At 40.5% G+C, this 27,047-nt stretch overlaps 1 protein-coding gene and 1 long non-coding RNA gene across 2 annotated transcripts in view; one reads left to right on the top strand and one right to left on the bottom strand.

Moving 5' to 3' along the window:
- The window catches only part of PLBD1 (phospholipase B domain containing 1), a 66,902-nt gene that overhangs the window by 10,771 nt on the left and 29,084 nt on the right, over positions 1 to 27,047 (bottom strand). The window contains exons 4-6 of the mRNA XM_033222802.1: positions 26,292 to 26,430; positions 21,356 to 21,496; positions 20,110 to 20,254 (exon numbers count right to left, since the gene is read on the bottom strand). Of these exons, the coding sequence (XP_033078693.1) occupies positions 20,110 to 20,254; positions 21,356 to 21,496; positions 26,292 to 26,430 (425 nt within the window). The remainder of the gene's footprint in view (positions 1 to 20,109; positions 20,255 to 21,355; positions 21,497 to 26,291; positions 26,431 to 27,047) is intronic.
- LOC117090478 lies at positions 69 to 26,664 on the top strand. The gene is made up of 3 exons (XR_004440027.1): positions 69 to 417; positions 20,036 to 20,351; positions 26,614 to 26,664. It is a non-coding gene; the product is annotated as an uncharacterized LOC117090478 (long non-coding RNA).

Genomic DNA, 27,047 nt, shown 5'->3' with positions numbered 1-27,047 from the left:
TCATGGTAAGCTTCTCACTGAATTTAATTAAGAAATAAAAAGAAACTATTTCAGTTAATAAATCATATTTCGAGACTTTAAAAAACACTGAATTACAGAAATAAACAGTAACCACTATGTAGTCAGGCAAATGGCAACAACAGTTACTCAACACACACCGTGGAACAAACACATTAGAAACAATTATGACGATTGACTCATGGGGAGTTGCATGTTGAGACAGGGTGGAGTTGAAGGAAATCATCTTATGACCAGTTAATCAAGAAAAGTATGAAAAATAAGGTGGGATTTCTGGAAAGGTAGAAGGGAGGAAGCATCCTGAGTTAGGTGGGGAAGATGATCAAGACAGGTCTGATCTGGCAAAAGATATCAGTGTCCTGGGATGGTGCCAATGAGGAGACAAAGAATCAAAGAAAGGTACTGAAAAAAAAAAAGAAAACAGAAATTAAGTGCTGCAAGATCCATTTATAATTCTTTAGAATACGTGCCCGAATTCTGCTATTTCTTTTCTTTTCTTGGTTCTACCTTTTACAAGCAAAGGACATGAATTTTGGTCTGTACTAAATATAGATTGTATTTATATGCTTCAGCTTTATGAGCAAAGTAACTAGATTAAAGAGGTAACATGACATTAATAAAAGTAATTATAGAATATTAAAAATGTTTACAACATAAATTTATTAAATAGGCAATTTTATAGATTATGAAGACTTGACTGAAATTTTCCTGGAGCCTATTCTTTTATCTTCATTTATACTTACTTTCAAGTACATGCCCTTAATATTTAAAGAGGCTAAGCTGGTTCATGCCTGTAATCCCAGCACTTTGGGAGATCGAGGTGGGTGGTGGATCATTTGAGGTCAGGAGTTCAAGACCAGCCTGACCAACATGGGGAAACCCCATCTCTACTGCAAATACACACACACACACACACACACACACACACACACACACACTAGCCGGCCGTGGTGGCACATGCCTGTAGTCCCAACTACTTGGGAGGCTGAGGCACGAGAATTGCGTGAACCCTGGAGGCGGAGGTTGAACTGGCCACTGCACTCCAGCCTAGGCAAGACTCCGTCTCAAAAAACAAAAACAAGGCCAGGCACAGTGGCTCACGCCTGTAATCCCAGCACTTTGGGAGGCTGAGGCGGGCGGATCACGAGGTCAGGAATTTGAGACCAGCCTGACCAACAGGGTGAAACCCCATCTCTACTAAAAATACAAAAATTAGCCGGGCACGGTGGCGCGTGCCTGTAATCCCAGCTACTCAGGAGGCGGAGGCAGCGGAATCGCTTGAACCCCGGAGGCGGAGGTTGCAGTGAGCCGAGATCGCGCCATTGCACTCCAGCCTGGGCAACAACAGCGAAACTCCGTCTCAAAACAACAACAACAACAACAACAAAAAACAACGACAACAAAAAGGGCTAAGCAAAGATTTTGCTGCTTAGACCACAAGGGCTGCCACAGTCTCACTGACAGGACGGACTATGGATTCAGTATGCTGGGGTGGTCTAGGGTGCTTGTTACAAATGCCCCAGCCCAGATCAATGAAATAGGAATTTCTGTGGATAACACTGCATTTTTAGCAAGCTCCACAGGAAAAACTGGGGAACATCTAAGTTTAAGAGGTATGTATACGTGTATGGGGGAGGTGATAGCATACCTGTATATAGTGAAAAGTAGGAACACACCGTGCTTGGGGAAACACACTAAGTGCATCCCAGAAAGCCTCACTTATAGATCATTAAGCTTGAAGCCTCTGCCTTATGGGGATCATCATTACGGGGATCCTCAATTAAAAGTCCTTTGAGGCCAGGCAAGGTGGTTTATGCCTGTAATCCCAGTACTTTGGCAGGCCGTGGAGGGTGGATCACCTGAGGTCAGGAGTTCAAGATCAGCCTGGCCAGCATGGCAATACACTCTCTCTACTAAAAATACAAAAATTAGCAGGGTGTGGTGGCATACACCTGTAGTCCCAGCTACTTGGGAGGCTGAGACTCAAGAATCGCTTGAACCTGGGAGGCAGAGGTTGCAGTGAGCTGAGATGGCGCCATTCCACTCCAGCATGGGCAACAGAGTGAGACGCAGTCTCAAAAAAAAAGTCCTTTAAATAGGTTCCATCTTTTGTTCCCACACAGAAGCTCCACCCACCAGGCATGGCAGGAAATCCTTTGAGTTCACTGCTCTTTTCGTTTTTTGTTTGTGTTTTTGTTTTGAGACGGGTCATGCTCTGTCGCCCAGGCTGGATGCAGTGGTGGGATCAAGTCTCAGGGCAGCTTCAAACCACCCGGCCTCCTGAGTGGCTGGGGCTACAGGCATGCACCACCACACCTAGCTGAATGTTTCAACTTTTTTGTAGAGACAGGGGTCTTGCTATGTTGCACAGCCTGGTCTCAACCTCCTGGGCTCAAGCAATCTTCCTGCCTGGGCCTCTTAAAAAGTGCTGGGATTACAGGTGTGAGCCACCACACCCAGCTGACTCTTTTAGTTTTAGCCATTAAATTTAAATCTGAATCATTTCTAAAAGAAAAAAAAAAAGAGAAATGGATATTTATAGTTGGATATATTGCCTTTGTACTCAGTCCTCAACCACTGAATTGTGTGACCTTGACCTGTTTGACTATTTAACTTCGCCAACTATTTAACTGTTTATTTTTAAAAATGCAGACAAAATACCCTCCTTGAGGCTTTTTATGGAAGGTAGAATTTGTAAAAATCAGTATATTTTGCCTCTTCACTGCATTAACGTGCTACAGACTCAGACTGTTTTGTATAAGTATGTCAAAGAACTGCACTTTGTCTAAAGAGAAGTTTGATGTTTTGTATGCTTGTTAAGAAAATACAGTACTAGAAATTAATGGTGGACAGCTGATTTTAAAAATACCCTTCTTGTTAGGTTTTTATGAACATTAAATGACATAATAAAAACAAAATGTTGGTCCGGCACGGTGGCTCATGCCTGTAATTCCGGCACTTTGGGTGGCTGAGGCAGGTGGATCACTTGAGGCCAGGAGTTCGAGACCAGCCTGGCCAACATGGTGAAACCACGTCTCTACTAAAAATACAAAAATTAGCCAGGCGTGGTCACACACGCCTGTAATCCCAGCTATTCGGGAGCTGAGGCATGAGAATCGCTTGAACCTGGGAGGCGGAAGTTGCAGTGAGCCGAGATCACACCACTGCACTCCATCCGGGGTGACCCAGTGAGACCCTGTCTGAGAAAGCAAAACCCCACAAACAAGCAAAAACAAAACGTTTAGCATAGTGTCAGGGACAGAGCCAGGTACATGGTATGGCTAAACACATTCAGGTTTTTTGTTTTCCTTTCTATTTAATAACAAGTTGAACACAAGCTTATAGTAATTTATGTACAATGTAAATTCTGCCTAATTCCCATAAAACTAGTCAGGTCCCATTTATGTTATTTATCATCTGGTTACTACAAAGGATTCTCTTCAAGTAACAAGTCCTGTTCTGAACACGTAGGTTTTGCATCTAAAGTCCCTTGTTTACAATTCCTGAACATCTTAGACTTCTGTTCTCAAATCCAGGGTATGAAAGGGAGGGCAGGATGAATAGAAAGCCAGTTACAATCGGAAGTGTGATCTCTTAGCTAAGCAGTCCCCACCCCCTCCTTGTTTTATTGCCCATCTTTCTTTCCTACAGTTCCTACCATGTCCACATCACAGTGGACATCATCTATCTCCTTCCTTTCTGATTTTCCTCTAATCCTTCTTCCTTCCTTCCTTCTTTTCTACTTCCTTCCATAAATATTTATTCAATGATTATAATATGCAAGGCTCTGTGCTCCTCCAGGGACACAGACATGAATACAGAATATGGGCTCTGAAGAAATTATGCACAGGGTACCTAGGAAGCTCAAAGGAGAAATAACTTACTTGTCCTGAAGGTTAGTAAAACCATCTAAAAGGAGCTCTTGTGCTACTCTTTGTTAATATGAAAAGCACTAGGGTATTATGTATTACCTGGCCAAAAAAAAATTTAAAAATTTTAAAAAAGCTGGTATCAAGAGTGAGTATTCCAATAATAGCAGCATGATAAAATGGAGTGATTTTCCCACAAATAATAATTATAAAACTGTATAAAATTATTTAAAGCAATGATTTGAAGATACTAGGAATGACCAAAGGCAGGGAGAAACAGAACGTTAGTACAGCATTGGTTAAGATGGAGTATGAGGCTTCCTTGCCTGCATGTATTCCTAAACCCCTGATATGAACTGAATTCTGTTTCCTCGAAATTCATATGCTGAAGTCTTAACCCACAGTACCTGAAAATAGACTATACTTGGATACAGAGCATTAAAAAGGTAATTAAGGTCAACTGAGGTCTTATGGGCAAACTCTAATTCAACATGACCGGTGTCCTTATAAGAAGAGGAAGTGGGCCGGGGGCAGTGGCTCGCGCCTTTAATCCCAGCACTTTGGGAGGCCAAGGCAGGTGGGTCACGAGGTAAGGAGATTGAGACCATCCTGGCTAACGGTGAAACCCCATCTTTACTAAAAATACAAAAAATTAGCCAGGTGTGGTGGCACACACCTGTAGTCCCAGCTACTTGGGAGGCTGAGGCCGGAGAATCACCTGAACCTGGGAGATGGAGGTTGCAGTGAGCTGGGATCATGCCACTGCACTCCAGCCTGGGTGACAGAGTGAGACCCCATCTCAAAAAATAAAAAAATAAAAACATAAATTAGAAAAAAACAGGAGGTGATGTCAGGTATATGCACACACAGAGAAAAGGCCATGTGAGAACACAGTGAGAAGGTGGCCATCTGTAAGTCAAAGAGATAAACCAAACCTGTCAATATCTTGATCTGGGACTCTTAGCCTCTAGAACTGGGAGAATAATTAATTTCTGGTTGTTTAAGCCACCCAGTCTTTGCCATGGCAGCCTTAGCAAACTAATATATAGCCCATACCCAACTTTAGTTATGGAAAACTACAGTCGTTCTGGTTTGAAATGGCGAGGTCAAAGTCTAGTGTTGCAGAACAGCTGAGAATTTAAGAGGAAAATTTTGGGAGCAAGAGAACTATAAGAGCAGAGATTCAAAATCTGAATATGAACCCTGTCCAGTTCCCTGACTGACCACTAACTGTGCATGAATGTGGGAAACGCCAGGGAGCCCAGGGTAAAAACAGAAAGAAATGAGAAGGTTTTCCCTTGTAAGACAGAATTGCTCTAGAATTGAGATAGGTGAGTTTACTGCCAGGGTTCCCAACTCATATGCAGCTCAAATTCCTCAAGCTGTCAGAGGACAAAGGTAAGAACTGGAAAACCAAATGGGAATATAGGGGAAACCTTAGGATCAAGGAAATCACAAAGAGAGTTAGCTCTATAATATGAATATGAGCTGCAAACATCTTTCACTGGCTGCTAAATTACACAGATGCAGGAGCAACCTCCAGAGGACCAGGTTGAAGCAGCAGCTGGAAGTAAGCAACACTGAGGAAAGACATTGGTTGCTGCACACTATGCAGGTGACATACGTTGAAGTTTGAGTGCAAGCAAGGTAATTGCCTGTTAAAAACAAAAAGTAAAACAAGTGACTTCAGCAAGATGTCTGACTAGAGGTGCCTAACATTCATTTCCCCACAAAAAAAAGAACCAAAATGGTGAATAAACAACTATATTTTGACTAGAGTATCCAAAGGAGAACACTAAAGTGTTCCAAAAGAGTACAATAAGGGAGTTGCAGAGACCCAGTGGAGCATGGAGACTTGGGATGGCTGCATAAAAAAAAGAGTGAAACATTCTGCCTTTGCCACTCCGTCTTCCCAGTCAGGACTGGTATGAAACCAGGAGGCAGTCTCCCTATGGAGAAAAGGTGAGCAGGAGAACTCCCAGCAATCTCCATTAAAGATGCAAACACCTAGTCTTTGCTGCTTGAGAATTCTGCAGTTTTCACAAACCATGAACCCATTCCAGGGAGCTGCCTGGCATTCACATGGCTGTATTATAAAGAATGAGCCCACACTGTGCCACCTTCTCCTCTGTGATCTAAGCTGCTGAGGTACAGCACCATCTTGAGACCAGCGCCACTACTACAGTGCACTGTGCTCTGGAGGGCCAGTAACCACTGTTTGTTTCTCCCCATCCTGAGGCTCTGCTGCAAGTACACTGTGCTTGTAAACAGTAGCACACCACTCACCAGTCGAGCAGCTACTGTTTCCTATCCACCAGGAATATGCTGCCTAGGAGGCACTCCACCTTCCCCATCCCTGTGGCTGCAGCACCTCAACCTCAATTACTCAGAGCACAGGCCCAGTGAAACAGCCATAACCTTGGTGCCTGAGCCCATGTGGTGTCCTGACCCCTAAGGAATAGATGATCCTACCCAGCAGGGAGACCACACCTTACCCTGAAGGAGCAGTCCCTATGTACTTGTGTGTAACAGCCTGGCACTCTGCCCCCAGAGGAGAGACTGTGTCTAATCCTATTGGAGTAGGCCTTGTGCACACATGGTGCATGAAACAACCTGGCACCCCTGCCACCAGCAGAAAGGCCATGCATATGACTTGACAGAGCTGCCATACAAACTCCTGCAGGCTAGGATGCCACTGAGGCATCCATAGAAATTGCTAACATTGACTACAGCTGAAAAAACTGCATGGTGACTACACTCCTGCATCCACCTGGAACCAAAGCCAATGCACCCTACACAACTGACACCTTCGGACACATCTGCAGGCAAAAATCTTTCCTTATGATAACAATTCTATAAAACTGGAAGAGGCATCCATTCTATCAGATGCCCAGACATCAATGCAGGGACACAAGAAATATGAAAAAGCAAGAAAACATGACACCACCAAAAAAACACAATAACTCTCTAATAACTGACCTTAAAGAAATGGCAATTTACTAATTGCATAAAAAACATTTTAAATATGATCTTAAGGAAAATCAGTGCGATTCAAGAGAATATAGATAGGCAATTCAACAAAATCAGAAAAGCAATTCATGATATGAATAAAAAATTCAACAGAGATATCACTTTAAAAAAACTCTTGGAGATGAAGACTTTAATGAATGAAAGAAAAAATATAATGGAAACTTCCAACAGCAGACTACACCAAGCAGAATAAAGAATTTCTGAACTGAAGACAGCTCTTCATTTGAAGAGTGAAGAAAGCCTACGAGACCTATGAGACACCATTAAGCAAACACATTTTCACACTATAGAAACTTGAGGCCGGGCACGGTGGCTCACGCCTGTAATCCTAGCACTTTGGGAGGCTGAGGCGGGCGGATCACAAGGTCAGGAGATTGAGACCATCCTGGCTAATACGGTGAAACCCCATCTCTACTAAAAATACAAAAAATTAGCTGTGCGCGGTGGTGGGCGCCTGTAGTCCCAGCTACTTGGGAGGCTGAGGTAGGAGAATGGTGTGAACCCGGGAGGCGGAGCTTGCAGTGAGCCGAGATTGTGCCACTGCGCGACTGCACTCCAGCTTGGGCGACAGAGCCAGACTCCATCTTAAAAAAAAAAAAAGAAACTTGAGAGGGAGAAGAGATGGAGAAGGGCACAGAAAGCTTAACAAAATAATAGCAGAAACTTCCTAAGTTTGGAGAGAGAGATGGAGAACTCTATGCCAACAAATATGAAAACTTAGAAGAAATGAATAAATTCCTGGGCACATAAAACTTACCAAAATTGAATCATGAAGAAATAGAAAATTTGAACCGACCAATAACAAGTAATGAGATTGAATTAGTAATAAAAAGTCTTCCAAAAAAGAAAAGCCGAGGACCCAATGGCATCACTGATGAGTTTTACAAAACATTAAAGAAGAACTAATACCAATCCTTTGAAGATTATTCAAAAGACATGAAGAGGAGGGAATATGTCCAATATCTTTCTATGAGACCAGCATCACCCTGATTCCAAAACCTGACAAGGACACAACAAAGAAAGAAATCTATGGGCCAATATCCCTAATAAATATAGATACAAAACTCCTCAAAAAAATATTTAAAAACTGAATTCAACAGCACATTAAAAAAAGTCACTCACCATAATAAATGGGATTTGTTCCAGGGATGCAAGGATGGTTCAATATATGCAAATCAATAAACATAATACATCACATTAACAGAATCAAGAACAAACCCATGAAGGGATGTTGAATCTACTGATCTAGAAAAGACATTTAAAAAAAATTCAACATCCCCTCATGATAAACACTCTCAATAAAATAGATATACAAGAAAGGTAACTCAACACAATAAAGCCCATATATAACAAATTCACAGCTAGCATCATACTGAATGGGGAAAAGTTGAAAGCTTTTCCTCTAAGATCTGGAACAAGACACAAATGCACCACTTTTATTTAACATAATACTGGAGGTCCTAGCCAAAGCAATGAGGCAAGAGAAAGATAAAAAGGGCATCCAAATTGAAAAGGCAGAAATCAAACTGTCCCTGCTTCCAAATGACATAATCTTATATAGGGAAAACCCTGAAAACTTCACCAAAATACTATTAGAACTAATAAGTAAATTGAGTACAGTTGCAGGATACAAAATAAATATACAAAAATCTATAACATTTCTATATGGCAATAGTAGACAATCAGAAAAAAACAAAGCAATTCCATTTACTACAGCTACAAAAACAAACACTTAACTAAGGAGGTGAAAGATCTCTATGATGAAAACTATAAAATGTTGACAAAAGAAATGAAGAGGATACAAATAGAAAGATATTCCATGTTTAAGGATTTGAGGAATATTTTTTAAAATGTCCATACTAATCAAAGCAATATACAGATTCAGTGCAAGCTCTATTAAAATACCAATGACATTCTTCATAAAAAGAGAAAAAAAATCTTTAAATTTGTATGGAACCTCAAAAGACCCCAAATAGTCAAAGCAATCTTGAGCAAAAAAAACAAAACTGGAAACATCACACTACCTGGCTTCAAAGTATACTACAAAGCTAAATAACCAAAACAGCATAGTACTGGCATAAAAATAGACATATATACTAATGAGACAGAATAAAAAATACAGAAATAAATTCACACACTTACAGCAAATTGATTTTTGGCAAAGAAACTAAGAACACACATTGGAAAAAATTATCTTTGATAAATGGTGCTCAGCAAACTGGATACCTACATGGAGAGGAATGAAACTAGACCCCTTGCTGGGTATTTATCCAAAGGAAATGAAATAAGTATGTTAAAGAGATGTCTACACTCTCATGCTTATTGCGGCACTATTCACAATAGTCAAGATATGGAATCAACCTAAATGTCTGTCAACAGATGACTGGATAAAGAAAATGTGATACATATATGTATAATGGAATACTATTCAGCCATGAAAAGAATCGAATTAGGTCATGTGTGGCAATGTGGATGATCCCTCAGGGCATTTTGTTAAATGAAATAAGCCAGGCACAGAAAGACAAATACTGCACAATCTCACTCAGATGTGGAATCTATAAAAGCCAATCTCATACAAGTGTAGAGTAGAACAATGCTTACCAGCAGCTGGGGAGGGTAGGTAAGGTTGGAAAGGTTTAATCAACAGGTAAAAAATTACAGTTAGATACAAGGAAAAAGTTCTGGTATTCTATTGCACAGTAGGCTTACTATAGTTAACAATTTATATTATATATTTCAAATAACTAAAAGAGATTTTTGAATGTCCTTACCATTAGAAAGTGATAAATGTTTGAAGTGATGAATATTCTAAATACCATGATTTGTTCACTACACAATGTATACATGCATTAAAACATCACACTGTATCCTATAAATATGTACAATTATATGTCAATTAAAAATAAAATAAAACATAATTCTCAAAAATACACATTCAGAGACACTATGGTGTGCTATTTTTCAAGTCCACATTTCAACCAAAAATTACCAGGCACAATAACAATATTGAATTACATATTTCAAAATAACTACAAAAGAGGATTTTGAATGTTCTTACCATAAGGAACTGATAAATGTTTGTGGTGAAGAATATACTAAATATATATATACATTGTGTAATGATCAAGTCATGGTATTTGGTATATTTGTCACCTCAAAAGAAAAAGTAAAATATGACCCCACACTAAAGTCACTGGAAACTGTTTCCAAGTAGGCCTTGATATTGGGTTTAGTGGAAAAAGACAAAACAGGAAAATATGGTATTAAGATTTTACCAGAGAAGGAATCTCAACATAAAATTAGAAATTAAAAAAAGAACAAAACTGAAATTCTAGACCTGAAAAGTACAGTAAATGAAATGAAAAATTCACTGTATACTTCAACAGTAAATTTGAGACGGCAGAAGGAGGAATTAGAAAACTTGAAGATTATGGCTGGGCACGGTGGCTCACGCCTGTAATCCCAGCACTTTGGGAGGCCAAGGCAGGTGGATCACTTGAGGTCAGGAGTTGGAAACCAGCCTGGCCAACATGGTGAAACTTCGTCTCTACTAAAAATACAAGATCAGCCAGACGTGGTGGTACATGCCTGTAATCCCAGCTACTTGGGAGGCTGAGGCAGGAGAATCGCTTGAACCTGGGAGGTGGAGGTTGCAGTGAACTGAGATTGCATCACTGCACTCCATCCTGGGCAACAAGAGTGAAACTCCATCTTAAAATAAATAAATAAAATTTAAAAAGAAAAAATAAAACAAAGAAAACCTGAAGATAGAAGATTAATGGGAATCAACCAATCTGAAAAACAGAGAGAAAAAAAAAAAAACTAAGTAAAATTTACAAAGCCCCAGAGACTTGTGCAAAAATGTATAGCATCTGATGGATAATTGACTGGAGTCCCAGAGGGAGAAGAGAGAGAAAAGAGGAAAAAATATGTGAAGCTATAAGTGGTGAAAAAGCCCTAACTTTAATGAAAAACATTAATTTACAGTTCCTATCAGCATAACAAACTTAAAATAACCACAAAGAAGACTAGAGTTAGCCCACCAGAAAGCTGAAGTCACCAAAAATCTAAATGCAGAAAAAATTAGAGCAGAAAATAATATAATTAACAGCTTACTTCTCAACACACACACACACACACACACACACATGCATGCATGCACACTTCTTGTTTTAATTTTTTAAAAGACAGTAAGTTTTTAAGTAAAAAATCTTAACACCATATTGGTGTATTTATAACATACATAGATGTAGCATATATATGACAACAATAGCATAAAGGATGGAAGGCACTAAATGGGATAATTACCATTTTAGGTTCCTATATACTTTTTAGTAGACATAATTGCTTATTAACTTTACATAAATTGTGATGAGTTCAAGATGCATATCACAAGCCCCAGGGACAACAATTTTAAAAATGCCAATAAATATAGCTAGAAAGCCAACTAGAGTATTAAAATATAGACTATTTTGTTAGAAAATCTTTGTTAAAATGTTTAACACAAAAGAAGACAGGAAAGGAGGAACAGAGAAACAAAATAGAGATGAAATGAACTAAATAGTGAAATGGCAGACTTAAATCTAAATATATAAATATTTACAGTAAATGTAAATGGACCAAACACTTCCATCAAAAGTAAGAGACTCAAACTTGATAGAAAAGAAAGCAAAATGTACTAATTATCTGTCTACAAAAGACATACAGCAAACACAAAACCACAAATAGTTTGAAAGTAAAGACATTCCATTTGTGCTAGCAAATTAAAATATGCTTTGATTCACACTTGAACCTGAAAGCAGGAATGCCTACATTAATTGCTACATTAAAAACAGCCATCAGGCAGGCGGATCACAAGGTCAGGAAATCGAGACCATCCTTGCTAACACGGTGAAATCCCATTTCTACTAAAAATACAAAAAATTAGCCGGGCGTGGTGGCAGGCCCCTGTAGTCCCAGCTACTGGGGCGGCTGAGGCAGGAGAATGGCATGAACCCGGGAGGCGGAGCTTGCAGTGAGCCGAGATCGTGCCACTGCACTCCAGCCTGGGCAACAGCAAGACTCTGTCTCAAAAAAAAAAAAAAAATGTATGGTGGTTTATTTTTATAATATACATATATATACTATGAAACATATGAAAAAAATCATTAACACATGTTAGTAAATTGAACTAAAAATAAATACAAAGAATAACACATCATGACTAAGTGAGGATTAACTCAGGAATTTCAAGTGTTTTAACATCTGAAAATCAATCAATGTAACTCATCATATTAATACAGGAAAAACTTCGTATAATCCTTTCAACAGTTGCTGAGAAAGAATTCAGAAAAATGCAACACTCATTTATTGATAAAAATATTAAATAAAGTAGGAAGAGCAGGGACCTTCCTTAACATTACAAAGAGCATCTACAAAGAATCTGCAGTTAACATCATACTTAATGGTGAAAGACAATACTTTTCATCCCAGGTCAGGAATTGGGCAAGGATTTCCATGCTCACCACTTACAGTCTCCGTTGTTCTGGAGGTCTTCTCCAGCACAATCATACAAAAAAATAGACATACAAGGGATGGGAGAAGTCAGACTGTCTTTAGAGATGAGATGATTGTATATATAGAACATCCTAAGGAATCTATAAAAAAAGCTATTAGAAGTGATATGTGAACTTAAAAATATCTCAGGATAATAATGTACAAAAAAGGTATACTATATTGTGGTAGTTTTCAAATTTCCACAAATTATGTGGCACCCTTCTCTTTAAAAGGTGGATTCTAATTCCCTTTCCTTGAATGTGCGCTGGTCATAATACCTTGCTTCTAATTAATAGAACCTGGTGGAAGTGAGTGTTGACGTCTGAGGTGAGGTCACAATAGCCATTACTATTTCTGCCTTGTTCTTTTGGATGGCTTGGTCTGGAGGAAGTCAGGGGTCTTGCCATGAAGGACACTCAAGCAGTTCTGAGGAGAGGCCCAAGTGAAGAGGAACGAATTGCCTGCACCACCCTGTCAGCTATGTTAGTAAGTCACTTTAGAAGCCCATACTCCAGTCTCAGTTAAGCTATCAGAGATTTCAGCCCTTCAGTCTTTGAGTCTTCCAGCTGAGGCCCCAGTCATAGTAGAGACAGATTATCCTCACTGTGCCCTATCTAAATTCCTGATCCACAGAAACCATGAGTAACTAAATCATTATTGTTTTTAGCCACTAATTTTTGGAGCAATTTGTTATGTAGCAATGGGTAATCAATAAATATACATGAGAGCAAACAACTGAAAAAATAATTTTAAAATATCTTGATTACAGGAGCATCAAACATAACTTAGGATTTAACTTACTTAAAGGTATGTAAGACCTAAATACTGAAAACTACATAATATGACTCAAATTAAAGACCTAAATAAACAAATAGATTGTATTAGTGGATTGGAAGACTCAATGTTGTTGACAAGTGAATTTTCTCTGAATTGGTTAAAACTATCAGATCTTTGTGCTGAGGTCTTCACACAGTTGTATTGGCTGCCATTTCAGTGCCATCGTATTCTATTGATTTATCTCTTTGTCTTACCTCCTTGATTATTGATTTGTATTGCCAAAATAAGTACATGTACAGGGAGGGCTAGTGCAGGGCTTCTACCTTCCTTACTTAGCCTCACTAGTTGCTAGGCAAAACAGACCATGTATTCAAAACCCTTCTTGTTAGGGGCAGAAACTTCTAGAACAAGGCTATTCAAAGTCACTTTTTTGGGGGTATCCAGTGCCTCAGGCAAGTGTTTTTGTTTGTTTGTTTTAACAGGACCCCTGCCTATACAAACAATTTGATTAAAAACATATATTTAAAAATTCATAGGTACATGTGAGGTATGATGATTTATCATTGAAGATTTAGGATGGTGGGCAGAGAAAGGCACTCTGTTTTGTCTATTGTCCAATCAGTGCATGTGAAGATTCTTTATAGTATCCAGGTACCATCTTTTTGTATTCTTTATTATTAAATGCATTCTTCCTGGCTAAGTTTCTATTTTTTGTCATGAGAAAAAGGTAGCAATACTGTTATTACAAAACCATGACTTTTTGGAACCTGTTTGTATTCAAACAACACAGATCTCCTTGCCTCTGCAGTTCCCTAACACCATTCTCTTAATGACTCTGCAACAACTATCACGCCACCTGTGAATCCTGGCTTCTAATGACTCAAAAATCCTTGTTATGCTTTGTTAATGTTGATCACAAATGCAAATCTTACCAGAGTGTTAAAAAAATTGTGAATGATAGTTTTATGGTCACTAAAGCTACACTGGGAATTTTACAGCGTAAACATAGATCAACATGTTTTCTGTTGGACTCTTTAGGCTAATTGCTGCCTCCCTAGAATGTAATCTCTTTGTTGTTGTTGTTGTTGCTGCTGTCGTTGAGATGAGGCCACACTTTGTCCCCCAGGCTGAAGTGCAGTGGTGCTATCTTGGCTCCCTGCAACCTCTGCTTCCATGGCTCAAGCTGTTCTTGAGCCTCAGCCTCCCGAGCAGCTGGGATTACAAGGGATGGGAGAAGTCAGACTGTCTGGTGGCATGAGCCACCAACGTTTGGCTAATTTTTTTGTATTTTTGCAGAGACGGGGTCTTGCCATGATGCCCATGCTGGTCTTGAACTCCTGAGCTTAAGACAATCCACCTGCCTTGGCCTCCCAAACTGCTGGGATTACAGGCATGAGCCTGCTTAGCCCGTTTAAATGTTAAGTGCATGTACTTGAAAGTAGGTACATGAGAAGATAAAAGAATAGGCTCAAAGCCCCAGGAAAATTTAAGCGAAGTCTTCATAATTTAAGTCTTCACAATTTAAGTCAAGTCAAGTCTTCATGAGCCTGATCTCTTTTCATGCTGAACCCTCCCCCACCTTCACTCCTCACCCACGGGTACCAGTGGGCAGGATAGGTGAGAAGCCTGTAAGCCAAGCTGGAAGAGCTGTCCCAATCCCACAAGAAAAATCCATCTGTTTTAAGACTGACTCAAGGCAGTAGGAAGTCACATCATCAACTGCAGCAAAAGATTTGCTACAAAGGCCCGTTTGTGTTGTAGAGCAAGGTTCTCAAAAGGCCTCAGAGGGGCCAGGCCTAGCCCGCCCCAAGGACTGCCTGACACACGGTGCACAGCTGCAGGGGTGAGGAGGCCACCACACGGGCCAGATGTGGAGCTCATAGGTCGAAGTTCGCTTTCGCTTTACTGTCCTCCCCTGCTGCATGCTGAAACCCAAGGGTAAGAGGTGGCTTTCAGTAGCATAGATCCCTGAACATATGCTCTGACATGAGAGCCACCCCAGCTCATTGTGACCGCCATTCTGACAGCTAGGTTATGCACCATCTTGCAAAAAATATATACTGTGAGGGCCAACTAGAGGAATCTGCTTACCAGGACCAGGCCATAGGCTTGAGTCCCAGAGCTCCTTGGGGCATCTTGTTGAACCCATGTGTGGGCAGGAGTGGAGAAGAGCCCCCAGATAGGGAGATATGGGACAAAGGCTCATGTGCATTGTTTTCTGGGCTCAAGAAGCTGACCTGGATGGCTCAGCCATCTTGGTCAGTCTTGGGTACTAGAGGGGGATTTAGAAATTTTCTGGAAAGGAGCTTTCTAAACTGGATGCCCAGAGACACAGGTCAAGATACTGCCAGCCTGGCCGGTCTCAGGATGCTGGAGGGGGATTTAGGTAATTTTCAGGAAGGTAATTCCAAGCTGGGAGGGTGGGGGTTCCTGTGCCCAGACCTAAGGGTGGTACTGAAGTTATCAGCACTTGATATACTTTGGTATACTTTTGACCTTCCCTGGGTATTGCATGTTAGCCTCTTTAGGTGAAATAATTTCCTCAGTCTCCACTTTGTATTTTTAGAAAAGACTAAAAAAGACCAAGCCTGTTAAACAACCAAATCACCTTAAATTCTTTCTAAATTAATACAAATTACTCTGTTTTCTTAACCTATAACCACCTCTATTTTTATGGAATGAACTGAGGCTCTGGTGAACGTACAGCATGAGACTGGCTTCAATACGTTTGGGCATACTGAAGGCAGCAAATCCTTTTGTATTATTGATAAATGTGAAGGATTACCATTGTTCCTTCTATTCTCCCATGCTAGAGTACAATTTGGGGAGTGTCCTGACAATTCTTATTAGGTAATTATCCCTCAAGGATTCTTGCAAGGACAACAGGAGGACACATAACGTTGTGTTGTGTTTCAGTAATTCAGCAGTCATATTTGTTATCCTCTTGAAGAGGGATTATCAAGCTTCCATCCATATGCTGATTGACCATTTACAAAATATGGTGGTTTGAATTGCCTGGATTATTGCACCAGCCTTCTAAATGTTCTGCTGGCAGCCTCTCTTGTCCTCTAATGGGCCAGATAATCCACAAATGCAAATCTACTCATGTCCCTTTCACTTGTCACTTTAGGGGCCTCATGTCGTGCCTCATTCCCTCTCTCTGGCCTTCTTGATGCTGTCTCTTGCCCATATACTGTTTGTTCCTCAAGGAACTTTCTACCACTGTATCCCCATTGGGCTTGCCTAAATTATCTTGGTTTTGTGCCTCGACTTAAATTTTCCTTTCTCTTAGCTTTCTCAATGTTCCCAGACTAGTCTTTCTCTTATTACAAAAATCGTACTCTAATGTCATTTTTTTTTTTTATTGGCCTCTACTTCTCAACAGAAAGTAAACTGTGACAGTAGGAACTGTGTCTATGCCAGTCTCCATCAACAATCCTTTGCCTAGCCCAATTTAACAGAAAATTGTTGATGAATAAACTATATAATGTTTACAACTTTATGAAGCAAGCAATCTATTAGCCTCATTTTACAGCGAGAAAGATATGGCTCACCAAAGTAAAGCAGTTGGACTTCATACGTTGAAAGAGTTTAGTAGCTGTCCAAGCTCTGACTTTTTCCTTCCTACAAACCTCAGAAAACACACAAAATACCCCGTCTTGAAGCTTTAGCGTTTTTCATGGCAATGATCTTGACGGTCACTCCAAAAAATATAGCAGGAAGGCCATGATGTGTTGTAAAAGGTGGATAGGAGCATATGAAATTCTCAGAATTCTCTGTATCTTTAGCATGATGGTAGTTGTAGCATCCCAGTTACCATCATCTCTAACGTGCCTCAGCCAAGTCAGGAATGTTTCTTGAGTTGATCTGTATGTTCTGACTCAGGAATTCTTTTCATTTGTTTTTAATTTTTATATGGCCTCCATTTAATGTTAATACAAACATACAAACTGTTATGTCAACACAAGTTATTTGCTTAATTCCTAATTAACTTCACTTCCATCCTCTTTTTTCCAATCTTATTGAGGCATAATTGACAATAAAAATTGTATATATTCAAGGTTTACATGATGTTTTGATACACCTATACATTGTGAAATGATTTCCACAATCCAACTAATTAACATATTCAGCACCTCACATAGCTACCTTTGTGTGTCGTGTGTGTAGTGAGAATACTTAAGATCTACACTCAGCAAATTTCAAAAACACAGTACATTATTCTCAACTGCTGACTCAGGAATTCTTAATATCCTTGCACAGATCTTGAAGAGCCTCCAGGCTCTGCGTTCTTTGATTAAAAAATAACTTGACATTCCTAACCTATTCAATCTACCATGGCACTCCTCCATCAAAGAAAAACAAGGAAGCCGTCCAGCTTTGTTCTGGACTCAGCAGCTAAGATGGCATGAGCTTCATCGAAAGCACAGTTCTATGTCATGTCTATTCGATGAATCCAATGTTGCTGGTCCCTTAATAAAATAATTTGTAACATAAATGAGACTGCACATGTTTTTCCTGTTTGGTGCTGAGAACAAAGCTGCCCAGTTAGAGAAAATATGAATCCCACTGTTCCATTGGCTCCTGTACAAATGTCTTGGGGTATATATATAAGTGTCTTTTGCTCTCTTGGAGTTTCAATTGCTCCAAAAAGCTCTACATATTATCTATGATATCTATTTGTGTATCTCATCTGGAAGGATACATATGCAAATGTTAACAGGATTATACATTTCATAAGAAAATCTTCCATGACCTTCTCCATCACTACCTCTGGGGTCCAGGACTGTTAACACTACTGGAGAGCACTGTATTTCACAGAGATTTCAAAGCAGTGCACACAACATCTGAATGTTGCATTTTATCACAAAGATGAGAAAGAGGAAGAATACTGGACTGCTCTGTCTCTTGCTGTCCTTAAATGTCAGTGTAATAGAATGTGAAAGAATCAAAGCACAGTCTAACTCAGAGAGAGGAGTCCCTAGTCCCCCTCAATGCTAAAACAACTAAGCAAACTAAGACAAAGATGAAATCAAAGTGGTTTCAAAGAGAGGATCAGGTCACAAGGACAGAGAAATACTGGGTTATGCCCTTGGTCAGAATTCCTGATAGGGGCTGGACATGATGGCTCACACCTTAATCCCAGCACTTTGGGAGGCTGAGGCTGGAGGACCACTTGAGCCCAGGAGCTTAAGACCAGCCTGGACAATGTAGCAAGATCCAATCTAAATAAAATAAATGTTTTTAAATTAGCCAGACATGGTGATGTGTGCCTGTAGTGTCAACTACTTGGGAGGCTGAGGCGAGAGGATCATTTGAGCCCCGGAGGTCAAAGCTGCAGTGGGCTATCGTTGTACCGCTACACTCCAGCCTGGGTGATAGGGTGAGACCCTGACTCTAAAAATAAAAAGGAATTTCTGATAGGAAGACCAAACATATTCTGACAAAGGTAGATAGATATGACAGGTGTTTGGTATAACCACCCCATAAGTTACAGATATGTAATTAAAGGTCATGTTGGTTACAGTGTATCCAGTTGAACTCTTAGATGTTTAGTGTTTTCTCCTTGACTTTGCTCTTAATGTTTCCTGAGGAGGCTGGGGCTAACACACACCCTTTGTTGGATTTACAGAGTGAGTTCTGTTTTTTTGAATACATGGTTTTTTATCTTAAGTTGGAGGATCTGGAAATTCTTGGATGGAGAACAGATAGTGAAAGCTGATCCTTGCCTCCTTTCCATGGGTCATATGTTTGCTACAATTGTTTCCACTTTCTCTCTCTCTTTTTTTTTTTTTTCCTTGAGACGGAGTCTTGCTCTGTCGCCCAGGCTGGAGTGCAGTGGCGCGATCTCGGCTTATTGCAAGCTCCGCCTCCCGGGTTTACGCCATTCTCCTGCCTCAGCCTCCCGAGTAGCTGGGACTACAGGCGCCCACCACCACAGCTGGCTAAATTTTGTATTTTTAGTAGAGACGAGGTTTCACCATGTTAGCCAGGATGGTCTCAATCTCCTGACCTCATGATTCGCCAGCCTCAGCCTCCCAAAGTGCTGGGATTACAGGCATGAGCCACCGTGCCCGGCCTCCACTTTCTGTTTTCTTAAACCAGACCTGCTTTATTCATTTACATCACCTGCCTGTTGCCTTTAGACCCAGGAATTTGCAACCTCTCTTCTACTGGGACTGTCCTCCCGTCCATCTCTACTTCTTCAAATTCTAGCCATCCTTCATGGTCTATCTCAAAGGTCATCCTCTCTTTCCTTTCCCCAACAATCAGATGTGAGTCTCATCCCCTTGGAATGGACAACACTGGTTACACTTCTTTTATAGTACATACAGTATTCAGTAATATTATTCCTCTTATTCATATTACACTTTATATTATCCTCGAGACTATAATGTAAGGTTTATAAACTTACACATTCATTCATCCATTCATTTGGCAATTTATTAAGTACTCGATGCCACACACTAAGGTTAAGTGCTATGGATATTGCAGTAAATAAAAGAAACACTACAGGCCCTCCAGGTGGTACCTGAGTGCAGGATCAGCCATGTCTTCATTGCTTCTGCTGCAGAGCCTAGCAAAGTGTCTTGTACTTGATACATACTCAGTTGGCATTTGTTGAAATAAATTTAGATGTAGCCATTTACATTTACAAAGTGGCTTCTATTTGCCAATTCTAGTAACCTTGTTTATGTCATTCTATTAAATAAAAGTATTTGAGCTATATTTCTTCAAAAGCACTCTGAAAATCAGATTGTTTGTTAATATATACTAACCATTAAACATGTCTTCTCCCATTGCAGTTAACACTGAGTCACTAAGGCTTTATCCGGGAATAGTACTCAAAGTGCTCAGATGTTTCTTTAAATTCATTTACCTGGGTAACTGCTGAAAGAGAGGCGACTACTGCTGGTATCTTTATCTTTGATGTTGAAGTCCCAGTGTTTATATATCCTGAGCATGGCTGCGTAGGTGTACCAGCTTGAGTGAGCAAAAAGGATGTTCTCAAACCCAGGAAGAACCTACAGCCAGAATCATAGTGGATTACACAGATGTACATAGCTAACTGACTACAATTGTCTTAAGTGTAAGAGGCATACAGGGATTGTGCCCTTTCAGGTAAGTGTTTATTGCTATATAGATTACTGAAAAATATGGCCAAGGAGTCAAGATTAACCTTTAATGTGGCCCCAAACAGACTCTTCCTTCTAACATTCAAAATGGAAGACTCTAGCTGGGCATGGTGGCTCACGCTCAAAATCCCAGCACTTTGGGAGGTCAAGGCAGGCGGATCACTTGAGGTCAGGAGTTCGAGACCAGCCTGGCCAAAATGGTGAAACCCTGTCTATACCCAAAAAAAACAAGAAAAATTTTTTTTTTTTTTTTTTTTTTTTTTTTTTGAGACGGAGTCTCGCTCTGTCGCCCAGGCTGGAGTGCAGTGGCCAGATCTCAGCTCACTGCAAGCTCCGCCTCCCGGGTTCACGCCATTCTCCTGCCTCAGCCTCCCGAGTAGCTGGGACTACAGGCGCCCGCCACCTCGCCCGGCTAGTTTTTTTGTATTTTTTAGTAGAGACGGGGTTTCACTGTGTTCGCCAGGATGGTCTCGATCTCCTGACCTCGTGATCCGCCCGTCTCGGCCTCCCAAAGTGCTGGGATTACAGGCTTGAGCCACCGCGCCCGGCCAAAAAAACAAGAAAAATTAACCAGGCATGGTGACACACCCCTGTAGTCCCAGCTACTTGGGAAACTGAGGCAGGAGACTCGCTTGAACCTGGGAGGCAGAGGTTGCAGTGAGGCGAGATCACACCACTGCACTCCAGCCAAAGCATCAGAGTGAGACTCCAGCTCAAAAACAAAACAAAACAAAAAAACAAAATGGAAGATTCTAGAAGGTGGAAGTGGCAGGTGCACACAGCATGGGAGGAATGGTGGAAGACATAGATGTAACATCATGTACTTAAAATTCTCTCCATCAAAGTTACTTCCAGTTCTTAACTTCTAGAAGAACCCACGAGCTGATATACTGTTATAGCCAGGGGTGATGAGATGTTGCTACACTTCGGCGCTATATAGAAAAAGTCTGTATGAACAAGAACAAGGCAAAAGGAGCTGCTATGTCTTACCTTAATAAGAGCGGAGCAATGTCCCATGTCCCATCTCTTAAAAACCTTTAGGCTGCTGTTTTTTGTGGGAGAGAGTGAGGGAATCAGATCCAATAGATCTCCAACAGCATTCAGGAACTGAATCTGGAACAAGGTCATTGGCTAGGAAAGGACAAAGACTGCACTTAACATCGATTTGTGACAGACATCTTTTCCTGTTTTTCCTCTTGTTAGGGTCCCATTAAATTATTCCCTTATAGTCTGTGTGCAGTGGCTCACACCTGTAATCCCAGCACTTTGGGAGGCCGAGGTGGGTGGATCACAAGGTCGGGAGACCGAGACCATCCTGGCTAACACGGTGAAACCCCGTCTCTACTAAAAATACAAAAATTAGCCGGGCGTGGTGGTGGGCGCTGTAGTCGCAGCTACTCAGGAGGCTGAGGCAGGAGAACCGCTTGAACCCAGGAGGTGGAGGTTGCAGGGAGCCAAGATCACGCCACGGCACTCCAGCTGGGTGACAGAGCGAGACTCCATCTCAAAAAAAAAAAAAAAAAAAAAAATTTAGTTTTGAAGGGTCCCTTATGCTAGATTTTTATTGTAGCTTATAAAATAATTTTTATGGCTTTATAGTTTAGAAGAGCTGTTTTGGCGTGTTTTGATAGCCACGGAATTTGGGAGTGGCTCCTTGGAGAGTAAAGTAGAGCTTTCTGTTTGCACTCTACAGCAGTGCTTCTCAACCTCAGCACTATTGACATTTTGAGCCAGTTAATACTTTCTTTTCAGTTGTTGTGCATTGTGAGATGTTTAGCATCATTCCTGGCCTCTACCCACTAGGTATCAGTGGCAACTTCCCAGTTTTGGCAACCAAATATGTCTCCAAGACATTGCCAAGTGTTCTCTGGAGAGAAACCACTCTTAGACAAGAACCACTGCTATACAACAAAAACATTCAACTAAGAAGCTTTTGGGTTTGATTGTGTGTTTACTGTAAGACCAACTGACTGGCCAGCATTAACTTTGAAGCAATTATCAGATTGTACTTGAACATGAATTTGTGTAAACTGGAGAGCACTGCTCCAGGAAGATTCAGTCTGCTGGAGCAGGTCCGGGTTAGGCATCAACAAATTGGTTTTGGAGTAGAGGTGGTGGGAAGACAAACACAAATAACATTTTAACTGAAAAACTAAAACCAAAGCAAAAACTCAATCCAATTTTTATTTATATAAATATCATCTCTGTTTTGTTTGTTTGAATAAGTTATGCATTTATTATTCAAGATTTTAAAAATTATAATAATGTTTACAGCAGAAAGTCTCCCCCTTTACCTGTTCTCCATTTGCTCGGGTACTACCATTTCTAGTTAATCATTTTGCTAGTTTTTTTGCATATACTGCCAGTTTTTTGATTTTTTATTTTTCCCTATTGGCACCGTGATCTTGGATCCAGAGTTTTAAAAATGTCTTGTAAATACAATTTTTTTTTTTTTTTTTTTTTGGAGACAGAGTCTGGCTCTGTCGCCCAGGCTGGAGTGCAGTGGCCGGATCTCAGCTCACTGCAAGCTCCGCCTCCCAGGTTTACGCCATTCTCCTGCCTCCGCCTCCCAAGTAGCTGGGACTACAGGCGCCTGCCTCGTCGCCCGGCTAGTTTTTTGTATTTTTTTAGTAGAGACGGGGTTTCACCGTATTAGCCAGGATGGTCTCGATCTCCTGACCTTGTGATCCGCCCGTCTCGGCCTCCCAAAGGTAAATACAATTTTTAAAAACATACATGGTAGTGTGTTATATGCACTGTTGTTCACCTTGATTTTTTTTTTTGTCTTAATATCTTTCATTTAATGTTTTGGGAATGTTTTTATATTGGATGTAAAAATTGTCCTCACTCTTCTTTTTATTTTTATTATTTATTTATTTATTTCCTTATTTTTGAGACAGAGTTTCACTCTTGTTGCCCAGGCTGTAGTGCAATGGCACGATCTCAGCTCACTGCAACCTCTGCCTCCCGGGTTCAAGCGATTCTCCTGCCTCGGCCTCCCAAGTAGCTGGGATTACAGGTGCCCGCTACCATGCCCAGCTAATTTTTGTAGTTTTTTGTAGAGATGGGGTTTCACCATGTTGGCTGGGCTGGTGTAGAACTCCTGACCTCAGGTGACCCACCCACCTTGGCCTCCCAAAGTGCTGGGATTACAGGCATGAGCCACCACACCTGGCCTGTCTTCACTCTTCTAAGCAGCATTCCAATGTATGGATGTTTTATATTATTTTTAACTAGTCTTTTCTTTGATGAGTTTTCAAGTGGCTTCTAGTCTTTTGCTATTATAAACAATGCCACAATAATTAATCTTGGACACATCATTTTGCTTATGTTTGAGTCTATGTGTGGGATAAATTCCTAGAGTGATTTAGATTTTAATAGATATTGCCAAATTTTTCTCATACGAATTGTTTAAATTATACTCTTCTGGCCGGGTGCAGTGGCTCACGACTGTAATCCCAGCATTTTGGGAGGCCGAGTCCGATGAATCACCTGAGGTCAGGAGTTTGAGACCAGCCTGGCTAACATGGTGAAATCCCATCTCTATTAAAAATAGAAAAACTAGGCCGGGCACGGTGGCTCAAGCCTGTAATCCCAGCACTTTGGGAGGCCGAAACGGGCGGATCACGAGGTCAGGAGATCGAGACCATCCTGGCTAACATGGTGAAACCCCGTCTCTACTAAAAAATACAAAAAGCTAGCCGGGCGAGGTGGCGGGCGCCTGTAGTCCCAGCTACTCGGGAGGCTGAGGCAGGAGAATGGCATGAACCCGGGAGGTGGAGCTTGCAGTGAGCGGAGATCCGGCCACTGCACTCCAGCCTGGGCGACAGAGCGAGACTCCGTCTCAAAAAAAAAAAAAAAAAAAAAAAAGAAAAACTAGCTGGGCAGGGTGGTGCATGCTTGTATTCCCAGATACTCAAGAGGCTGAGGCACGAGAATTGGTTGAGCCCCGGATGCGGAGGGTTGCAGCTGAGATCAAGCCAATGCCCTCCCGCCTAGGCGAAAGAGCGAGACTCTGCCTCTAAATAAATAAATCAAACTCTTCCATCCTCAATAACATATTAAACATTTAGTTTATCTCGAATCTCATAGGTGCAAAACAGTATCCCACTGTAATTGATATTTGCATTTCTTTTGTTATACTGTATAATATATCCATACGTTGGAATGCTGCTTAGAAGCATAAGGACAGATGATATGACACATCTGAAAGAATAAAGATGTATACATACAATTTAAGGAAAAATAAATAAACACTGATGTAGTCAACTCAGTTTAAAAAATGGAACATCAGCAGTACCTTAGAAGTCTCCAGTCTCATCTCTCTCCTTTTCTGCCAGCGGTCAACCACCATGCTAAATTTTGTGTAGCTCATTACCTGCCACTCTATTATTTATCACCTATATATAATGTATTTATCACCTATATATATTTTTTTTTAAGATATATTTTTTAAATTCTACCTTTTTTGAATTTGCACAAATAGAGTCATATCGTATAGGCTGGGCACAATGGCTCAAACCTGTAATCCCAGCACTTTGGGAGGCTGAGGCGGGTAGATCATTTGAGGTCAGGAGTTCGAGACTAGCCTGGCCAACATAGTGAGACCTCATCTCTACCAAAAATATGAAAATTAGTTGGGCGTGGTGGCTCACGCCTGTAGTCCCAGCTACTTGGGAGGATGAGGCAGGGGAATCACCTGAACCCAGGAGGCAGAGGTTGCAGTGAGCCAAGATCGTGCCACCACACTCTAGCCTGGGTGACAGAGCAAGACTCTGACTCAAAAAAAAAAAGTTAGAGTCTTACTGTATGCATGTGTCTGTAACTCACTGCTTTCACTGGGCATTATTTTGACATTTATCAACATATATGTGTATATACATACATATATACACACATATACACACAGACACAGACATGTACATGTATATATGTGCATATATATGTATATATACCCACATTGGACAAAATAGACAGAAAGTTCAAAGAAAAGCTGTGCACTTAATTTTATTTTATTTTTTTATTTTTATTTTTATTTTTTTTGAGACGGAGTCTCACTCTGTCACCGGGACTGGAGTGCAGTGGCCGGATCTCAGCTCACTGCAAGCTCCGCCTCCTGGGTTCACGCCATTCTCCTGCCTCAGCCTCCCGAGTAGCTGGGACTACAGGCGCCTGCCACCTCGCCCGGCTAGTTTTTTGTATTTTTTTAATACAGACGGGGGTTTCACAGTGTTAGCCAGGATGGTCTCGATCTCCTGACCTCGTGATCCGCCCGTCTCGGCCTCCCAAAGTATATATACACACACACTGGTCAAAATAGGCAAAAAGACAGTTATGTTATATAATATACATATTATATACATATATACTGGCAAAATAGACAAAAGGTTATATAATATACATATTTCATTTATACATATATTATCCCAGGAAACAAAATATCTACAATTTTTGGAAGTATATCAAATGGTACATTGGAAGCCTCAGTGAGTCAGTAAAGCTTTCCCGAGAATTATAATGCATATGTGTTTGTGTGGATATGTGTTTACATGAATGTTGTGGAGTGTGGGAAACATAGAACTTATATACTTAAACATCTTGTCTTAACGAGCATGTAGTCTAAAACACTAGTTTTGTCAGATTAGTTAAAAACCCAGTACATTCATACCATGCTTTTTAACCTAATCCTGAGCCCAGTATTATGGGAGATTGAAAAAATACAGAAACAAGTTGGCTTACTTGTGTTTTGGGCTTGTAATTTTGTAAATTAGGTGCTAATATGACAGCTATGACAGTTCTTGTCTGTAAGGAATTTATACTGTAGTTCTACTTTGATCTGCTTCTAAACTGTAGTGTTATTTTAAAGATAACATTCAATATTCTTACCATACTGTGTAAATTCTGAGAAGCTTGTTTAAAATCCTACCTTTGTCCCTTCTAAGATAGCCCTCCTCTTTGCTCCTACGTAGAGACCATCTATTTGTGCCATCACATAGCCTGTATGTCTCCAAAATGAGTCATCCTTGTATGCTTTGATATTTTTCCGGGTCCACTTATCTTGCTTCCTGGAAGAGAAATTAGATTTGCACTACAGTCTCAATAGTTACTCATTCAAAGGTAAATCAAACCAGCATTGAGAGATTATATACTCAGACACTTATGCTAATGTGATTTAAATTCTAGATCTGGTAACACTCCAGTCACTCAAAGGATTTCAGGGAAAATTCTGATTTTTAATTTCTCCCTAGGATTTTGATTCTTCTTTCACAGCTTCTTCTGTGCTGTATCTAGAACGAAAGCACAAGTGTGATACTGACCTACCTGTGATACGAGACCTAAAAATGTCAAGGAAAGACTATCCAAATGCATTTTGTGTAAAACCACAACGTTTCACTAAGTCAATAAAGACACGTTGATTAACCTTACTTTTAGTTGTAGAAGTAGTAAAGTTAAACAACCGGACAAAATCTAATGGCAAGGTGGTTGATATCTGTATTCCTCTCAGATCATTTGCATAGCTTATGATTCATTCCATTTCAGTTGTTATTAGGAACTGCCTCAATGCCTCTGTCCTAGCATGGTAGCAAAAATGTCATTTTTTAATGGTCCTTTCATTCTTCCAGTTCTCTGAACTTTCATGGGATGATTTAACTTTGTATACTGAAAACTATTTCTGACTTGT

Source organism: Trachypithecus francoisi, unplaced genomic scaffold (genome assembly GCF_009764315.1).
Source record: "Trachypithecus francoisi isolate TF-2019V2 unplaced genomic scaffold, Tfra_2.0 Lachesis_group11, whole genome shotgun sequence".
NCBI classification, from domain to species: Eukaryota; Metazoa; Chordata; class Mammalia; order Primates; family Cercopithecidae; genus Trachypithecus; species Trachypithecus francoisi.
Note: the sequence above shows the minus strand (reverse complement) of the source record. Positions and strands in the feature narration are given on the sequence as shown.